Source organism: Scyliorhinus canicula, chromosome 19, assembly GCF_902713615.1.
Source record: "Scyliorhinus canicula chromosome 19, sScyCan1.1, whole genome shotgun sequence".
NCBI lineage: Eukaryota > Metazoa > Chordata > Chondrichthyes > Carcharhiniformes > Scyliorhinidae > Scyliorhinus > Scyliorhinus canicula.
Window position 1 is genome coordinate 68,601,532 of NC_052164.1, and position 21,217 is coordinate 68,622,748.

The window sequence follows — 21,217 nt, forward strand, 5'->3', positions numbered from 1 at the left end:
TTCGGTGACCTTTACATTAGTGATGGAAAGGGATCAGTATACCCCGCAGGGCAAGAGTTATAGCTGGGGGAAGGGCAATTATGATGCCATTAGACATGACTTAGGATGTGTAGGTTGGAGAAGTAGGCTGCAAGGGTTGGGCACACTGGATATGTGGAGCTTGTTCAAGGAACAGCTATTGCGTGTTCTTGATAAGTACATACCAGTCAGGCAGGGAGGAAGGGGTAGAGCAAGGGAACCGTGGTTTACCAAAGAAGTGGAATCTCTTGTTAAGAGGAAGAAGGAGGCCTATGTGAAGAAGAGGCGTGAAGTTTCAGTTGGGGCGCTTGATAGTTACAAGGAAGCGAGGAAGGATCTAAAGAGAGAACTAAGACGAGCAAGGAGGGGACATGAAGTCTTTGGCAGGTAGGATCAAGGAAAACCCAAAAGCTTTCTATAGGTATGTCAGGAATAAAAGAATGACTAGGGTAAGAGTAGGGCCAGTCAAGGACAGTGGTGGGAAGTTGTGTGTGGAGGCTGAGGAGATAAGCGAGATACTAAATGAATACTTTTCGTCAGTATTCACTCAGGAAAAAGATAATGTTGTGGAGGAGAATGCTGAGACCCAGGCTATTAGAATAGATGGCATTGAGGTGCGTAGGGAAGAAGTGTTGGCAATTCTGGACAAGGTGAAAATAGATAAGTCCCCGGGGCCGGATGGGATTTATCCTAGGATTCTCTGGGAAGCCAGGGAAGAGATTGCTGAGCCTTTGGCTTTGATTTTTATGTCATCATTGGCTACAGGAATAGTGCCAGAGGACTGGAGGGTAGCAAATAGAACATAGAACAGTACAGCACAGAACAGGCCCTTCAGCCCTCGATGTTGTGCCGAGCAATGATCACCCTACTTAAACCCACGTAACCCGTATACCCGTAACCCAACAATCCCCCCATTAACCTTACACTACGGGCAATTTAGCATGGCCAATCCACCTAACCCGCACATCTTTGGACTGTGGGAGGAAACCGGAGCACCCGGAGGAAACCCACGCACACACTGGGAGGACGTGCAGACTCCACACAGACAGTGACCCAGCCGGGAATCGAACCTGGGACCCTGGAGCTGTGAAGCATTGATGCTAACCACCATGCTACCGTGAGGCCCCCTGATTTGTGGTCCCTTTGTTCAAGAAGGGGAGTAGAGATAACCCCGGTAACTATAGGCCGGTGAGCCTCACGTCTGTTGTGGGTAAAGTCTTGGAGAGGATTATAAGAGATACGATTTATAATCATCTAGATAGGAATAATATGATTAGGGATAGTCAGCATGGTTTTGTGAAGGGTAGGTCATGCCTCAGAAACCTTATCGAGTTCTTTGAGAAGATGACTGAACAGGTAGACGAGGGTAGAGCAGTTGATGTGGTGTATATGGATTTCATTAAAGCATTTGATAAGGTTCCCCACGGTCGGCTATTGCAGAAAATACGGAGGCTGGGGATTGAGGGTGATTTAGAGATGTGGATCAGAAATTGGCTAGTTGAAAGAAGACAGAGGGTGGTGGTTGATGGCAAATGTTCAGAATGGAGTTCAGTTACGAGTGGCGTACCACAAGGATCTGTTCTGCGGCCGTTGCTGTTTGTCATTTTTATAAATGACCTAGAGGAGGGCACAGAAGGTTGGGTGAGTAAATTTGCAGACGACACTAAAGTCGGTGGAGTTGTAGACAGTGTGGAAGGATGTTGCAGGTTACAGAGGGACATAGATAAGCTGCAGAGCTGGGCTGAGAGGTGGCAAATGGAGTTTAATTTAGAGAAGTGTGAGGTGATTCACTTTGGAAAGAATAACAGGAATGCGGAATATTTGGCTAATGGTAAAATTCTTGGCAGTGTGGATGAGCAGAGGGATCTCGGTGTCCATGTACATAGATCCCTGAAAGTTGCCACCCAGGTTGATAGGGTTGTGAAGAAGGCCTATGATGTGTTGGCCTTTATTGGTAGAGGGATTAAGTTCCGGAGCCATGAGGTCATGTTGCAGCTGTACAAAACTCTGGTACGGCCGCATTTGGAGTATTGCGTACAGTTCTGGTCGCCTCATTATAGGAAGGACGTGGAAGCTTTGGAACGGGTGCAGAGGAGATTTACCAGGATGTTGCCTGGTATGGAGGGAAAATCTTATGAGGAAAGGCTGATGGACTTGAGGTTGTTTTCGTTAGAGAGAAGAAGGTTAAGAGGTGACTTAATAGAGGCATACAAAATGATCAGAGGGTTAGATAGGGTGGACAGTGAGAGCCTTCTCCCGCGGATGGAGGTGGCTAGCACGAGGGGACATAGCCTTAAATTGAGGGGCAATAGATATAGGACAGACGTCAGAGGTAGGTTTTTTACGCAAAGAGTGGTGAGGCCGTGGAATGCCCTACCTGCAACAGTAGTGAACTCGCCAACATTGAGGGCATTTAAAAGTTTATTGGATAAGCATATGGATGATAATGGCATAGTGTAGGTTAGATGGCCTTTAGTTTTTGACTTCCCATGTCGGTGCAACATCGTGGGCCGAAGGGCCTGTACTGCGCTGTATCGTTCTATGTTCTAAATAACTCCATCAGACGTGTCAAATGTTCTTTCCATGTCTGGCTAAAAATTACCAGATTGTCGATGTACACCACACAATTGGTTAATCCTGAAACAACCTTGTTAGTTAACCGTTGAAATGTGGCTGGGACGTTTTTCATGCCAACTAGCATAACTTTGAATTGGTATATACCATCTGGAGTCACAAAAGTTGAAATCTCCTTCACCCTTTCGGATAAAGGTACCTGCCAGTAGCCTTTTAGTAAATCCAGTTTAGAAATAAAAACCGATTGTCCCACCTTCTCAATGCAATCCTCCAAGCATGGGATAGGATAAGAGTCCATTCTTGTAACTGCATTGATCTTTCTATAGTCCACACACAACTGTTGGGTAAAATCCGGTTTTGGTACCATCACTATGGGTGAGCTCCATTGGCTGCAGCCTACTTCAATTATGAGATTTTTAAGCATACTTTCAATTTCTTTGTTAATCTGTGCCAATTTTAAAGGGTTAAGTCTATATGGATGTTGTTTAATTGGAACAGCATTTCCCATATCCGCATCATGTCAAGCCATTTTAGTACTTCCCAACTTATCTCCACAAACTTGCGCATGTGATATCAATAACTCTTTCAGGTCAGTTTGTTTTTCCTCTGGAAGGTTACTCAACAATTGATCCCAATTTTTAAGAACATTCTCATTTTACAATTTAATTTGAGGAATGTCAAATTCAAAATCATCTAGATTTGGTTCTTCACTTTGAGTTAGAATCATTAAAACCTCCTCCTTTTGCTCTCCTTCCCTTTCAAAGTACCTTTTAGCATATTCACATGACGTGTGACATCATCGACAAAATTTCAATATGTCTTTATGTAGTCCAGGCCAATAAAAATGTTTTTGTATTTTAGCTTGAGTTTTCCTTACTCCCAAATGACCTCCCACTGGTACCTCATGTGCTACTTGCAATACCTCCTTTCTATATCCTACCGGCAATACCACTTGATGAACTTCTGCCCACTTTTCATCTGCCTGCATATGTAAAGTCAATATCCTCATCAAGACATCGTTTTTACAGTAATAACACTCTGGTATACACTCAGATTCCTGTTCTGTGTATGCTTTCTAACACATCCGTTTTATTTCTATATCCTTCTATTGTAATTCCGCCAAATTTCCTGAACTAAAAATATTCGCCTCATCCTCCACCTGTTTTTTCCCAACCATCTGATCAAAAATCGTTTCTGATAATTGCACTTCAACTTTATCTTCACTCTCTGATTTCTCCTCTTGTCTTCACCTGTGACTTTGCAACCTTGTGACTACACAATCCGGAAAAATCCCAGGATATTCGTCCTTCAAAATTTCAGTTGTCTGATTTTCCACTGGCTTGTGAACCACAGTAGGCATCACTCTCACCTGTGATCCAGCTATATCATTACCCAAGATAAACTATTCCTGGACAAGATAGTTTCTCTATTAATCCTACTACCACTTCACCACTCTTCACTGGACTTTCCAACATTACCTTATATAATGGAACACTACTCTTCTCCCCCTGAATTCCACATATTACCACCTTTTCTGGCAATATTCTTCCCAAACTACATCACTCCTCATCTCTTACCATCAAAGATTGACTAGCTCCCGCTTCTCTTAAAATCGTGACCTCTGCTCCTCTTGGTACACATGAGTAAACTTTACCCACACAAGCAAATTCTTTAAAGAGATCTGGCACCTTAGCAATCACTTCTTGATCAGGCTGTACAATCTTTTGCACCTCCTTCGCTTCACTTGGGCTTTCCTTTACCACTTTAACAAACCTTACTGTTTTATCTTGTTTTACCACATCAGCTTTCCCAGTGCTTTTCTTCAACCACCAACACTGTGACTTTTCATGGCCTAGTTTATTACAGTGAAAACATTTGAAACTTTTCATGTCTCTTCCATCCTCCTGGATTTCCTTTTAATCTCGGGTACACTCTCCTTATTATCTCCCATTAGACCCCTTTACCGTTAACGCTTGAGTATTTCACAGGGGCTTTTCACAGTAACGTCATTTGAAGCCTACTTGTGACAATAAGCGATTTTCATTTCATTTCTGTTTTCCCCAGTTTCTATCCCTCACAGGCTGAAACTGATGTCAGAATCCAAGCTTTGATTTATGAACTAATTCATAACCATCTGTCATTTCTGCTGCTAACCTCTCAGTTTTAACCCTCTGCTCTTCCACATGAGGGGGAGGGTGAACAGCTAGCGGTCGTGGTACACATCGGTACAAACGACACAGGTAAAAAAAAAAGGGATGAGGTCCTAAAAGCAGAATACAGGGAGCTAGGAAGGAAGTTAAGAAATCGGATCTCAAAGGTAGTGATCTCAGGATTACTACCGGTGCCACGTAGAAATGACAGGATATATAGGATGAATATGTGGCTGAAGGGATGGTATCAGGGGGACGGTTTCAGATTCCTGGGGATTTGGGACCAGATTCTGGGGGAGGTGGGACCTGTATAAAATGGACAGGTTACACATGGGCAGGACTGGAACTGATGTCCTAGGGGGGCTATTTGCTAGAGCGGTTGGGGAGTGTTTAAATTAATGTGGTGGGGGGTGGGAAACGATGCAGGAAGTTGGAAGGTAGTAAAACAAGGGCAGAAACAAAAGGCAGTAAGGGGGAAAGTTTAAGGCAGAGAAGCCATAGTCAAAAATCAAAAAGGGCACCAGTACAAGGTACAGTGACTGAGGGGAGCTCTGTGAATAGGCCCAGTAGTACTAAAAGGAATAAAACGGGAAGTAAAAACATAAATGGAAAGCGACGCGGCAGGTTGTTACATGAAGATATGGGTTCAACGACAAGGAAAATTAGGAGAAAAGTTAAGAGGAAAAATAACTTAGGAGAGATTACTGATCAAGTTGTTAAGATTCAAAACAGGTATAAAAGCCAACATAAGTGTACTTTACCTGAATGCTCGTAGTATACGGAATAAGGTAAATTGAGTTGATGGCGCAAATCATCGTGAATGACTATAATTTAGTGGCCATTACTGAAACATGGTTAAAGGATGGTCACGACTGGGAGTTAAATATCCACGGGTATCAAAGTATTCGGAAGGACAGAGTGGATGGTAAAGGAGGTTGTGTAGCTCTGTTATTTAAGGATGACATCCGGGCAATAGTAAGGGATGACATCGGTGCTATGGAGGATAAGGTTGAATCCATTTGGTTGGAAATCGGGAATAGTAAGGCGAAAAAGTCACTGATAGGAGTATCTATAGGCCACCAAATCGTAACATTATGGTGGGGCAGGCAATAAACAAAGAAATAACTGATGCACGTAGAAATGGTACAGCAGTTATGGGGGATTTTAATCTACATGTCGATTGGTTTAACCAGGTCGGTCAAGGCAGCCTTGAGGAAGATTTTGTAGAATGTATCCGCGATAGTTTCCTGGAACAGTATGTAATGGAACCTACGAGGGAACAAGCGGTCCTAGATCTGGTCCTGTGTAATGAGACAGGATTGATTAATGATCTCATAGTTAGGGATCCTCTTGGAAGGAGCGATCATAATATGGTGGAATTTAAAATACAGATGGAGGGTGAGAAGGTAAAATCAAACACGAGTGTTTTGTACTTAAACAAAGGAGATTACAATGAGATGAGAGAAGAGCTACCTAAGGTAGACTGGGAGCAAAGACTTTATGGTGAAACAGTTGAGGAACAGTGGAGAACCTTCCAAGCGATTTTTCACAGTGCTCAGCAAAGGTTTATACCAACAAAAAGGAAGGACGGTAGAAAGAGGGGAAATCGACCGTGGATATCGAAGGAAATAAGGGAGAGTATCAAATTGAAGGAAAAAGCATACAAAGTGGCAAAGATTAGTGGGAGACTAGAGGACTGGGAAATCTTTAGGGGGCAACAGAAAGCTATGAAAAAAGCTATAAAGAAGAGTAAGATAGATTATGAGAGTAAACTTGATCAGAATATAAAAACAGACAGTAAAAGTTTCTACAAATATATAAATTAGTATAAATATAACAAAAGAGTGGCTAAGGTAAATATTGGTCCTTTGGAGGATGAGAAGGGAGATTTAATCAAGGGAGATTAGGAAATGGCTGAGGAACTGAACAGGTTTTTTGGGTCGGTCTTCACAGTGGAATACACAAATAACATGCCAGTGACTGATAGAAATGAGGCTATGACAGCTGAGGACCTTGAGATGATTATTATCACGAAGGAGGTAGTGATGGGCAAGCTAATGGGGCTAAAGGTAGACAAGTCTCCTGGCCCTGATGGAATGCATCCCAGAGTGCTAAAAGAGATGCTAGGGAAATTGCAAATGCACTAGTGATAATTTACCAAAATTCACTAGACTCTGGGGTGTCCCGGTGGATTGGAAATTAGCAAACGTGACACCACTGTTTAAAAAAGGAGGTAGGCAGAGAGCGGGTAATTATAAGCCAGTGAGCTTAACTTCGGTAGTAGGGAAGATGCTAGAATCTATCATCAAGGAAGAAATAGCGAGGCATCTGGATGGAAATTGTCCCATTGGGTAGACGCAGCATGGGTTCATAAAGGGCAGGTCGTGCCAAACTAATTTAGTGGAATTTTTTGAGGGCATTACCAGTGCGGTAGATAATGGGGAGCCAATGGATGTGGTATATCTGGATTTCCATAAAGCTTTTGACAAGGTACCACACAAAAGTTTGCTGCATAAGATAAAGATGCATGGCATTAAGGGTAAAGTAGTAGCATAGATAGAGGATTGGTTAATTAATAGAAAGCAAAGTGTGGGGATTAATGGGTGTTTCTCTGGTTGGCAATCAGTAGCTAGTTCAGTGTTGGGCCCACAATTGTTCACAATTTACATTGATGATTTAGAGTTGGGGACCAAGTGCAATGTGTCCAAGTTTGCAGACGACACTAAGATGAGTGGTAATGCAAAAAGTGCAGAGGATACCGGAAGTCTGCAGAGGGATTTGGATAGGTTAAGTGAATGGGCTATGGTCTGACAGATGGAATACAATGTTGGCAAATGTGAGGTTATCCATTTTGGCAGGAATATTAGCAAACGGGATTATTATTTAAATTATAAAATATTAAAACATGCCACTGTGCACGGAGACCTGGGTGTGCAAGTGCATGAGTCGCAAAAAGTTGGTTTACAGGTGCAACAGGTGATTAAGAAGGCAAATAGAATTTTGTCCTTCATTGCTAGAGGAATGGAGTTTAAGACTAGGGAGGTTATGCTGCAATTGTATAAGGTGTTAGTGAGGCGATACCTGGAATATTGTGTTCATTTTTGGTCTCCTTACCTGAGAAAGGAAGTACTGGCACTGGAGGGTGTGCAGAGGAGATTCACTAGGTTAATCCCAGAGCTGAAGGGGTTGGATTACGAGGAGAGGTTGAGTAGACTGGGACTGTACTCGTTGGAATTTAGAAGGATGCGGGGCAATCTTATAGAAACGTATAAAATTATGAAGGGAATAGATAGGATAGATGCGAGCAGGTTGTTTCCACTGGCGGGTGAAAGCAGAACTGGGGGGCATAGCCTCAAAATAAGGGGAAGTAGATTTAGGACTGAGCTTAGGAGTAACTTCTTCACCCAAAGGGTTGTGAATATATGGGATTCCTTGCCCAGTGAAGCAGTTGAGGCTCCTTCATTAAATGTTTTTAAGATAAAGATAGATAGTTTTTTGAAGAATAAAGGGATTAAGGGTTATGGTGTTCGGGCCGGAAAGTGGAGCTGAGTCCAGAAAAGATCAGCCATGATCTCATTGAATGGCGGTGCAGGCTCGAGGGGCCAGTTAGCCTACTCCTGCTCCTAGTTCTTATGTTCTTATGAGTTCTCACTACATCAGGAATTGATTTTTTAAAACTCCTTCAAAAGTATAATTTCTCTGAGTGCTTCATACGTTTGGTCTATTTTCAAAACCCTTATCCACCTATTAAAATTACTCTGTTTGATCCTTTCAAACTCAATGTTTGACAAGGTTCTTTCCTTAAATTTCTAAATCATTGTCTGTAGGCTTCAGGCACTAGATCATATGCACTCAAGATGGATTTTTTCACCTCCTCATACGTCCCAGATACCTCCTCTGATAGTGATGCAAACACTTCACTAGCTTTACCTACCAACTTTGTTTGAATCAGTAATACCCACATATCCTGTGGCCATTTCATTTGATTAACTACCGTCTCAAATGAAATTAAATGAAAAGGCTTCTACCTCCTCATCAAATCGTGGCAATGCGTGGACATACTTAAATAGATCCACACCAAGCCTTCGACTGTGACGCTCAGGCTCATTATCCTCATTACTATCCTCAAACTGTATGTTTCCCTTTACATCTGCCAATTTTAACTGACATTTCACGGCCATTTTCTGAAGTTCAAACTTTCTCTTTTTCCCGTTCCTCTCTATCTCTTTCCCTTTCGTCTCTCTCTTTTCCTTTTTCCTCTCTATCTTTTTTCTCTTTTTCTTTTTCCTCTCTAGCTCTTTCTCCCTCTTTTTCTTTGTCCCTCATTGCGTATTCAAGCTGCTTTAATTCTTCCACATGTTCCAGTTGTTTAATCTGTAACTGAATTTTTGCCACTTCTAATGCGTCAGACTGTATCTCAGGCAATTTTAAATGTTCAGTTACCGCCGTAAGTATATCGTCTTTTCGTATGTTGTCAGGTAACATTAACAGCAATGTCTTTGCCAAATGTAAATGCTTTTTTTTTTAGTCTCTGTTCGTAAGTTACTGCGTGTAACCTTCTGCACCTCAAAAACTTCAGAGCCTCTGAAAGAGCCATTGTCCACAACTCCCCACTTCAACTGGAATACCACACCTGAAAAGCAAACACAAATATGCTCACCCCTCACTGTCTTTAAGTTCACTAAGCCAACCCAATCACGAAAGATAGACTTTTATCCCACGAGTCCCAAATTTATTATGGGCCATGGTTCAGAAAACTCCCAAGTATATCATGGAGTTCACCTGACCCACGACTTCTAATAGATTTTGGTTATGGGGAGCACAAGGGTGCACTCTCTAGGTGTTATGCAACAGAGACCTTGTGTATTTTTAAAACAAAACAATGTTTATTCTATGAACCCAGTTAACACACAGGAAACATCTGATCAACTGCCAACACACGTAACCCCACAGATACAATAGTCTATAGGTAACCCTTAATACCTTTTCTAGCAACATCCATAAGTTGAACCCTTTTTACAAAGACGGCAGGTTTAAATTCTCTACAGAAACAGGTATTACTTTGAAATCATCAAGTGAGCTGAAGACATTCTTTAGCCTGTCGAGAGAGAGATCATTACACATCTGCTTGCTTTGAATACAGCTCTCCAACTCTGAAAACAAAACCAAAAACAGAGCCACAAAGCAGCTTTACAGCTCAAAACGAAAGTAATAGACAGACAGCCCAGCTCCACCCACACACTGACATCACTGCAGCTATTTGATAAACACCCATTTCTTAAAGGTAAATCCACCTGACATGCAGATATCTTTGTTTTGTGAACTTGATATCTCTGCACTCTTGCACTATCTTCCCAATTGAGTTTTTTTTTACTTCTCTATTAAAAAAATCCACAAAGGCTTATTCAGTTTTTCCAATCTCAAACTGCCAATTCAATAAGTTTTTTAGTCATTTATTGCGACCTGTGTCCACAAGGAACTGAAAGTCTATTTCCCTCCTGATCAAGCACTCTTAGTCCACGGAGAAACCCCCTCCACAGCGGTAGCCATTCCCAGGGCCACACCTCCCACCCTTCACCAGAGCTTTAACTTGTGAGCCCTGACCCCATTACCTTGATTTTAGAGCAGGGTCCATTTCTTCTGGGCTGTGTATAGTCCTAACAATGAAGATCTTAAGTGAAATTAGATTAAGGAATTTGTTTTTCATGCTTAGTTAAAGACAATCATATTTCACAGTTGAAAGAACACATTCTGACAGTAACATTTCAACCACAAGTTTCTGTGTTCAGAGAAACTAAACAAGTGGTCAAGATCTATAGTGTAAACTTACTTCCCTTTCTAAGTTCTACAATGACATAGACCTATGAAAACCTTTGTCAAACCCGTGCCCATAGGGAAACAGTTTGAACACATTTTGCGTTGGAATATCTAGTGAACATTTCCATTAAACCAAAGCCTTAGTTGCATGTTAATTAAAGCTACCTTTACATTTTCATGCTATCTAAATATCAAATCAGGGGCTGGTTGATGTTGGCCTCATATGTTTGAAGATCCAGAATATACACTGCAATTCTGGTTAATTTCTGAGGGGAAAAAAACAGAGTACTTGACCAAAATAACAATTCATTTCAGGAGTATGTTGAATACCTGACCGCAAATCAAAACATGAGCAAGAGTTTTACAGGGCTTGAAGGAGCAGGAAAAGTGGGAATGGGGTCAGGATGCAGTGCTGGAAAATCAGGAGAGAAAGTATCCATTGCCTGGATGGAAGAGGCGTGGGGGGAAGGGTGTCCTTCCTGATCGGGTATCTTTGCCCCTTGGAGGCCTCCCTGCCTCCTCCACAGCAACACCTGCTACTCGTCCGCAGTGCCATTTAAGGCAATAGGTGGCTCCAGTTACCTTAGTCTGAGGGTGGAGTATGTTTTTCTGCGCTGTATCGATGTGCAGTTCTAACTATGGCCACCGCTACCATTGCTGCTGTTGGGACTGAGGGCTCTATTAAAGGGGCAGGAGCCACTACAGCAGCCCATTATCTGCATAATGGATATGAAATCTAGTCAGGGCTCCCCAGATGCCGAGGCAGGTTTACCCCTTGCTTTGTGGCCATCATTGGGATCCACTGCCATCCTGAAAAGATCTCAATCATAGTGTGAGTAAAGATTTCCCTCCTTGATCCCTGAAATTAGAATGGGGAAATAACCAGAGAAACCATTACAAGTAAACTTTTTTAAAGTCAATGTGTAATACAACTTTGTTAATTTACTCTGGAAACAAAGGGCAGCATATACTGACCAACACGCTGCATGTTTTCTGGCGGCGGAGGCAGCCCACCAGCGGGATTTTCTGGTCCCGATATTGTCAGTGGGATTTCCTGTTGACTGCACCCCTCGTCGCCGGAAACCTGTGCTCCATCGGCAGGACCAGAATATCCTGTCGGCATGAACAACCGGTAAATTCTGCCCAAAATTTTAAGCCCTTTAATTTTTAAATGTAATGTTATTTTAACTGTCCCTTGAAATGAAAATAAAACCAGTATTTATTAGTGTTATAGCAAAATCTATCAGTTACCTCCGACTCATAACTATCATCTGGTTGAATTAACTGACGTTTAGATGATGAAACTGCAAGAGTTTAATTGGAAATTAGGAGTTGAAATTCTGTCTGAATTCCAATAGAAATGGTGTCCTGGGACTGGATTTTATTAATCAACTTCCCCCCCCACACACACACACGCATACACACACACATCACATGTCCTCTGAAGGCATTGGTTCAAATTGTTCCAGTGACATATCCAAGTGGTTCCTCAAGTCAGCCAAAACATTAGTCGACTATTTGACTGCTAACAATCACATCACAATTCATCTTTGCTCTTCTACAACGTATATGCTTGCATGTTGCAATGGCTTAGGATAATATTTTCTCTTCTGGGGAAATCATAAAAGTGTTATGTAATATAGTGCTCTTGATTTATGTTATACATGGCACAATTCCCCTTAAGTAAGAATTCCCCACCCTGACTCCAGAGGGATTGAGATCTTTTCCATCAATGCTTAAGTAAAATTGTGCAAATGCTGGAAATCTGAAATAAAAATGGAAAATGCTGGAGATACTCAGCAGATCAGGCATCATCTATGGTGAGAGAAACAGATTCTGATGATAAATCGGTGATCTGAAACATCAACACTCATATTATGCTGTTAAAATCCTGAAGGAGTATCAAAGAAAACATGGTGACCTCCTTGGTTGTATCATTCAGAGCACTTTCTCTTTTTCCAGAACCCAGTCTCTCGAAGGGAGGCACAACACAATATCACAGAAGATTTCATGCATTTGGAAGGCCAGCACGACTTGCCTGAAGAGTTGCAGGAACAGCCACTGAATGGTGGGAAGTATGTTTCTTTCCAGCCTGAGCTACAACATGGAAAGGTTAGAATTGGGTCTCCAGATTATTGTTCTAAATTTGTTGTAGCAAGCAGCAATGCTGAGTATTATAATCACAGGAGTCCCAAGAAGGTCCAAACTTAAAGGTTTATTTAGTAAAGGACATGGAAGGCCACAAACTGGCAGGCAGTACATCCAGTCCCAGCTGGGACCATCTGAAGATGACATTTTGCCATCCTTGCCAGTTTTTGAATCATAAAATCCCTGTTGCGCAGAAGGAGGCTATTCAGCCCATCGAGTCTGCACTGACCCTCTGAGAGAGTACCCTACCTAGGCCCATTCCTCCACACTATCCCCTTAACCCCACCTAATCTTTGGACACAAAGGGGCAATTTAGCATGGCCAATCTGCCTAACTTGCATGTCATTGGACTGTGGGAGGAAACCAGAGCCTGGAGGAAACCCACACAGACAAGGGGATAATATGCAAACTCCTCACAGTCACGCAAGGTCGGAATCATACACGGGTCCCTGGAGCTGTGAGGCAACAGTGCTAACCACTGTCCCTCCATGCCGCCCTTTTATTGGTTTGGTCCTGTTTAACGAACCCCGCAGGGAGATCATTCAGGTCATCCCCATGCATCTCATGGGGGGTCATTATATCGTTCTTCCTCCCCCACCCCCCGAAGGCCACAAGCCTCTCTGTCATAGAGGATGGAAAAGGTCTCCTTCATAGCTTCACCTACAGTTGCGCATCGAGCAGTTGCGGAGGACTGGGTCGGGGGAGGTGTAACGTGCTGGGGAGCACGTTTCCATGCCAGTTGTCTGGGGGGTGCTGTCGGCGGTCTCTCCCTGCTTAAACTGGTCCGAGACTATGGACACTCCTGTCTCCATGTCTGATTCTGAATCTTCCGTCTTACGCATCTCTGCTCCTTGGCACCTGGATCACGGGCAGACAAGGCGAGGAGCTGACCCATCTGGCGGGGCTGATCCCGGTACGGGCTCTTTTCTTTATGGTGGTCCATGTGCTTTCATACCGTCCATTCCTTGTTTTTTGCTAAAGAAGAGATCGGTCCAGTCTTCTCCACTACAGTCCCTGGTACCCATTGGGCACCATCTCCAAAATGCGGTCAAATACCATGTTCCCTAGCCAGAACCCATTGTTCTGCTTTCATTGGCTTGGTATTGTTTCTGGAAATCCTGTTTTTTTTTTCTCCAATTCCCCGGCGATATTAGCAAATGTCAGGCGAAGGCATGTTCTTTGTCTTTTGCCCATCAGCAATACCGTCGGCACCAACCGGTCGTTACATTTGGTTTGGTCCAATAGCTAAACAGGAACAGCATCAATTTTGTCTCCATGGACCGGTCGCTTGTTTCTTCATACCTCTCTTAAAGGTCTGCACTGCCCGCTCAGTCAAACCATTTGAAGAGGGGCGGTCCCAATGTGTTTTTTTTCAAATAATTTTTATTGAGATTTCAAAAACATATCAAAAACAAAAAAAAACAACAAGAAACCAGTATTAACAACAACAAAAAGAAAAACACACTATTCCCCAAAACCAAACCCCAGTAACTACCCCAGTAACTACAAAAAGAAGAAATAGATAAACACCCGGCACATTCAATAACCACATATACGCATTTCTCCCTTCCCCCGAAACAAACCCTCCTCCCTCTTCCCCCCCCCCCCACCGGGTTGTTGCTGCTGCCGGCCTTATTTCCTACCGTTCTGCCTGGAAGTCCAGGAAAGGCTGCCACCGCCTAAAGAACCCCTGTACTGATCCCCTCAGGGCAAATTTCACCCTCTCCAATTTGATGAACCCCGCCATATCCTTGATCCAGGCCTCCACACTTGGGGGCCTCGCCTCCTTCCATTGAAGCAAAATCCTCCGCCGGGCTACTAGGGACGCAAAGGCCAGAACACTGGCCTCTTTCGCCTCCTGCTCCACTGCAACCCCAAAATTGCGAGTCCCCAGCCTGGCTTGACCCTGGATCCTACCACCCTCGACACCATCCTTGCTACCCCCTTCCAGAACTCCCCCAGCGCTGGGCATGCCCAAAACATATGGGCGTGATTCGCTGGGCTCCCCGAGTACCTAGCACACCTGTCTTCGCCCCCGAAAAACCTATTCATCCTCGTCCCGGTCATGTGGGCCCTGTGCAGCACCTTGAACTGTATGAGGCTAAGCCTCGCACAGGAAGAGGAGGAATTCACTCTCTCCAGGGCATCCGCCCACGTCCCCTCCTCAATCTCCTCACCCAGCTCCTCCTCCCATTTACCCTTCAGCTCCTCCACCGAGGCCTCATCCACCTCCTGCATGACGTGGTCCACGTCCAAAATCCTCCCCCCCCTCCAACCCACACCCCCGAGAGCACCCTGTCCCGTACCCCACGTGGGGGCAGCAGAGGGAACCCCTCCATCTGCCGCCTGGCAAACGCCCTAACCTGCATGTACCTAAACATGTTCCCCGGGGGGAGCCCAAACCTCCCCTCTAACTCACCCAGGCTCGCAAACCTCCCATCCACAAACAGGTCCCTCAACCTCCTAATACCTACCCTGTGCCAGCCAAGAAACCCGCCATCGATGCTCCCTGGTACAAACCGGTGTTTCCCCCGTATCGGGGACTCCATCGAGCCTCCCACCTCCCCCCTATGCCATCTCCATTGCCCCCAAATTTTGAGGGTAGCCGCCACCACCGGGCTCGTGTCCGCGCAGGACGCCATCTCCATCCTCTTCCATGCTGCCCCTTCTCCGTCCATTACCCATCGCTGCGTTGGCAGCCCAGTAGTACCCACAGAGGTTGGGCAGCGCCAGCCCCCCCCCTATCCCTGCCCCGCTCCAAAAACACGCTTCTCACCTTCGGAGTCCCAATGCGCCCATACAAATCCCGTAATACTCCTGTTGACCCTCCTAAAAAAGGCCTTCTGGATAAGGATGGGGAGGCACTGGAACAGAAACAAAAACCTTGGGAGCACTGTCATCTTGACGGACTGCACCCTACCCGCCAGCGACAGCGGCAACATGTCCCATCTTTTAAACTCCTCCTCCATTTGCTCCACCAGCCTAGTGAGGTTAAGTTTGTGACGGGCCCCCCAGCTCCTAGCCACCTGGACTCCCAGGTACCGAAAGCTCCTCCCCGCCCTTTTCAGCGGGAGCCTATCAATCCCCGCCTCTTGATCCCCCGGGTGCACGACGAACAGCTCACTCTTACCCAGGTTGAGCTTGTACCCAGAAAAGCCCCCAAATTCCCTAAGGATCTGCATCACCTCCGGCATTCCCCCCACTGGGTCCACCACATAAAGCAACAAGTTATCTGCATATAATGACACTCGATGCTCCTCCCCACCCCGCACCAGACCCCTCCAATTCCTCGACTCCCTCAACGCCATGGCCAGGGGCTCAATTGCCAACGCAAAGAGCAAAGGGGACAGGGGACACACCTGCCTCGTCCCCCGGTACAACTGAAAGTACTCCGATCTCCTCCTATTCGTGGCTACGCTCGCCATCGGGGCTTCATATAACAGCCTCACCCACCTGACATACCCCTCCCCGAACCCAAACCTTTCCAGCACCTCCCACAGGTACCCCCACTCAACCGTATCAAAGGCCTTCTCCACGTCTAATGCTACCACAATCTCCGCCTCCCCTTCTACCGCCGGCATCATTATAACATTCAGAAGCCTACGTATATTGGTGTTCAGCTGCCTTCCCTTCACAAACCCCGTCTGGTCCTCATGAATGACCCCGGCACACAGTCCTCTATCCTTGTGGCCAAGATCTTCGCTAACAGCTTGGCATCCACGTTTAATGACAAGATCGGCCTATATGATCCACACTGCAGGGGGTCCTTGTCCCGTTTAAGGATCAAGGAAATCGGCGCCCGTGACATAGTCGGGGGCAAAGCCCCCCCCCCCCCCCCCCCCCCATGCCTCGTTAAAGGTCCTAACCAACAGGGGGCCCAACAGGTCTGCATACATGTTGTAAAATTCGACCGGAAACCCACCCGGCCCCGGCGCCTTCCCCACTGCATGCTGCCTATCCCTTTGACCAGCTCCTCCAGCTCAATCGGCGCCCCCAGCCCCTCTACCTGTCCCTCCTCCACCTTCATAAATCTCAGCCTGTCCAAAAAGCGCCCCATCCCCCCCCCCCCCCCCCCCCTCCACCGGGGGCTCGGACCGATTCAGTTCCCCATAAAAGTCCCTGAAGACCCCATTAATGTCCACCTCCCTTCGCACCACATTGCCTCCCCTATCCGTCACTCCACCAATCTCCCTGGCCGCGTCTCGCTTACGTAGTTGATGCGCGAGCGTCCTACTCGCCTTCTCCCCATATTCGTACACCGCTCCCTGTGCCTTCCTCCACTGAGCTTCCGCCTTTCCAGTGGTCAGCAAGTCAAACTTGGACTGAAGGTTACGTCGCTCCCTCGACAGTCCCTCCTCCGGAGCCTCCGCGTATCTCCTGTCCACCCTCACCATCTCCCCCACCAACCTCTCCCTCTCTCTTTGCTCTCCCCTCTCCCTATGGGCTCGGATGGAAATCAACTCCCCTCTAATCACCGCCTTCAATGCCTCCCAAACCGTCCCCACCTGGACGTCCCCATTATCATTGGCCTCTAAGTACCTCTTGATACACCCCCGAACCCGCCCGCCCACTTTCTTATCCGCCAGCAGTCCCACCTCCAGGCGTCAGAGCGGGCGCTGGTCCCTCTCCTCACGCAGCTCAAGGTCTACCCAGTGTGGGGCATGGTCCGAAATGACTATAGCCGAATACTCGGCATCCTCCACCCTCAAAATCAGCCCCCTGCTCAGGACAAAAAAATCGATCCGGGAATAGGCCTTATACACGTGGGAAAAAAATGAATACTCCCTGGTCCTCGGCCTCGCGAACCTCCAAGGATCCACCCGTCCCATCTGGTCCATAAACCCCCTCATCACCTTAGACGCCGCGGGCCTCCTGCCCGTCCTGGACATGGATCGATCCAATGGGGAATCCAGCACTGTGTTAAAGTCCCCCCCCCCCCAGTATCAGGCCCCCCGTCTCTAGATCCGGAATGCGGCCCAACATGCACCGCATAAAACCCGCATCATCCCAATTTGGGGCATAGACATTCACCAGCACCACCCGCTCCCCTTGCAACTTGCCGCTCACCATCACATACCTCCCTCCACTGTCAGCCACCACCGTTGACGCCTCAAACGACACCCTTTTTCCCACCAGAAACGCCACCCCCTGATTTTTTGCATCTAGCCCCGAATGAAACACCTGGCCTACCCAGCCCTTCCTCAGTCTAACCTGGTTCTCATCCTCCTATTCTACAAACTGTTCACTAAAGGGAAGCGCAACATACAGCTTTCTCACGTAATTATAAGCCATGTTAAAATTCTATGGTTTAAACAGTGATTTGAGGAATTATGGCTAAAGATATTTTCTTATCTATTACACTGCTGCAAATTGGAATGATGGTTTACTGCACTGATTCAATTGCTGCATCCAGGTTTATTTATTCATTACATGGTGGTAAGAATCTTGCGAGAGGGTGAACAAGATAATGGGGTGATCTTCTAGTCTATTATTCAGGCCATTTCTCCTTTTTCCAGAACCTGGTATCCCAAAGTGAGGAGCAGCTGAACATCATACAAGATTTCACCTGTTTGGAAGGCCAGCATGACCTGCCTGCAGAGTTGCAGGAACAATTGCAGAAATTGATGGGTGGGAAATGTGTTGCTCTCCAGCCTGAGTTCCAACATGAAAGGGTTAGTCTTGGGTTTCCAGGTTATTCTAAATTGTGTTGTAGCAAGCAACAATGCAGAACCTATCTATATGTGAGATTTAATGTAATCTTTTAATAGATGCAAAATACTAAATTAAAATAACTTGCAGTTTTCACTTTCATTCCTAGTATGAAACTGAGTCGGGTCAGCACGGTGACACAGTGGTTAGACCTGCTGCCTCAAAGCGCCAGGGACCCAGATTCATTTCCAACCTTGGATGACTGTGTAGAATTTGCACATTCCGTATTTGCGTGAATTTCCTCCTGCAGCTCCAATTTCCATCTAATACTATCCTTAACATCTCGAGTTAGTCGTCAGCATGGTAGCATAGCGGTTAGCACTGTTGCTTCACAGAGTCAGGGACCCGGGTTCAATTCCCGCTTGGGTCACTGTTTATGAGAAGTCTATGTTCTCCCCGTGTCTGCGTGTGTTTCCTCCGGGTGCTCCGGTTTCCTCCCATAATCCAAAAATTATATGGAGTGGTCACGCTAAATTGCCCCGTAGTGTCCAAAAAAGTCAGTTGGGGTCACTGGGTTACGGAGATACGGTGGAGGTGTGGGCTTAGGTAGGGTGCTCTTTCAGGGGCCGGTGCAAACTCGATGGGCCGATTGGCCTCCTTCTGCACTGTAAATTCTATGATATCTAGTCTTGGCTATAAGCACTTTTCCTTTTTTTCCTAGGAATATTTTTATTGAAGGTATTTTTCATCTATAGAAAAATACAAAAACTAAACCTCGGCAATAGGTAACAAAACTGACCCCCCACCTCAACTCCTCAGCACCGGGGTTCAGTTCCAACCTTGGGTGACTATCTGTGTAGAGTTTGGACTTTCTCTTCATGTCTGCATGGGTTTCCTCCAAGTGCTCCGGTTTCCTCCCACAATCCAACGGTGTGCAGGTTAGGTGGATTGGCCATGCTAAATTGCCCTTTAGAATCCAAATATATATAGTTAGCTGGTGTTACGGGGATACGTCAGGGGACTGGGCCTAGGTAGGGGGCTCTTTCAGAGGGTCGGTGCAGATTTGATGGGCCAAATGGCCTCCTTCTGCATTGTTGGAATTCTGTGTCCACCATCATATCTTTCAACCTGATGTCCCAATCTACCTCAGCCAATTCGTACCTCTGAAATTGGTATTGTTTAAGATTCAGACTCTAATTTTGGACTTATCATCACTCTTAAACTTGACATGAAATCCATGATATTATGACTCCCATGAGGATTATTTTACAAATTACCTTATCTCATTGCACAATATGAGATCTAAAATAGTCTATTCTCCTAGTGGTTCTTCAACATAATGTTCTAGAAAACAACCTGGAATGCATTCTATGAACTTGTCCTCCAAACTACTTTGCCAATTTGAAGATTTAGGTTTCCCATGATTATTGCATTACTCTTCTTAAAGGTTCCTCTGATTTCCTGAATTTAGAGTGAACTACTCCCACAAATGTTTTTCTGCCCTTTTTTTAATTTTGCAGCTACGTTCTTGTTAATTCTATAAGCTTATCTGGCTTTTGATCCTTTCCCCCTACTTATTGAAAGGTTACTCCACCTCCCTTTCCGTTTTGTCTACCTTTCCTAAGTAATATACTTAGTGTGTAGGATCAAAATGAATGACTGCTTCGTCAAAAACTTTCTTTTTTAAGTATGGTGGATGGAAACTGTCTTTATTTTAATTATAGAAACAACCTACTAGGCAAAATCTAGCATTGCAACATATCAAACCATTTCCTACTTTTTCCTGACGGTGCTGAATTCTGAACCCAGGACAAGGTTTCTATATATGGGCATTGATTAATTCTTTGTATGCTAGCTATAATTTATTCACTGCTACACATATTTAATCTGAAGCAAAAATATTTGACAGTTTTGGTGTTTTTTTAAAATGTCAATGATTTGTCTTAAATTAGTTCATGCAACCTTTTTAGAACTAATTCTGTCACAACGTGATTGAAGTCTAAAAATCTTGGCCAATATGTCAACAATAGGCCATCTGCTGTACTAAAATATTTAAAATTGTCCAATAATTTGAATTAAGTAATTAAGCAAAATGGGAATTTGATTCTTTTAAAAAAGGCAATTTTTGAATTGAAAATATTGTTGAGCAAACAGAATAAAAGATGTATATCCAAGTAAACGTTTAAAATTGTATAAAATTTGCATGATTTTCTGACCTCCTGTGACTTGTTATTCATTGAATTTCTCACTGTAGACTCTGATATTATTATTTTTGCATATAAATTGTTATTTCAGCCCTGTGGTCGACTTTATCGTGAGCCCTATCCCACAGGTCCCTGCGTAGGGTTCAGTACTGACTATAAGGCAGCACTTATTCTGCGGCCTGGTGTTGACCAGGAAGAGAGTAAGAAACAGGTAAGGCCTCTACACTTTGGAGTGAATTAAACAAAATTGCGGGCTGACAACCCACAGATATTCTTGGTCACTCTCGTCATCAATTTGACCTTTATTAAGTGGATAGAATATATCTTGCTTCCATTAGGACGGTGGATGAAAGTGAAGCAAAAATTCATCAATACCTCTATTGGGTCACTTGTATGCTGTCTAGTAGCTTGCACATGTTGAATTGATTGTGGAAGGTGTTACAAAATTTCCACTAACAGACCCAGTAAAACATCAGAAAAACTTGGTGTGAGGTATTGGATTTTTATTGCAGTGTAGGAGGCAGTCTCTTGACGTCTGCTTTTCTCATTTTGTATGATATATGAATGGGGCCGAATCTTCTGAGGAGGCAATGGTTGTTGGATTGGCACTCTACTCCTAATACCTAGCATCGGAGCTCTGCATTTCTCATCTGGACT

General features: G+C 44.9%; 1 protein-coding gene across 3 annotated transcripts in view; it reads left to right on the plus strand.

Annotated features, from left to right (window-relative positions):
* Positions 1–21,217, plus strand: part of ccdc15 (coiled-coil domain containing 15) — a 51,771-nt gene that overhangs the window by 20,578 nt on the left and 9,976 nt on the right. For 2 of the 3 annotated variants that reach the window (XM_038778648.1, XM_038778646.1), the window contains exons 5-7: positions 12,522–12,671; positions 18,224–18,379; positions 20,652–20,771. In XM_038778648.1, the coding sequence (XP_038634576.1) occupies positions 12,522–12,671; positions 18,224–18,379; positions 20,652–20,771 (426 nt within the window). The remainder of the gene's footprint in view (positions 1–12,521; positions 12,672–18,223; positions 18,380–20,651; positions 20,772–21,217) is intronic. The other variant, XM_038778647.1, reaches the window with a different exon arrangement.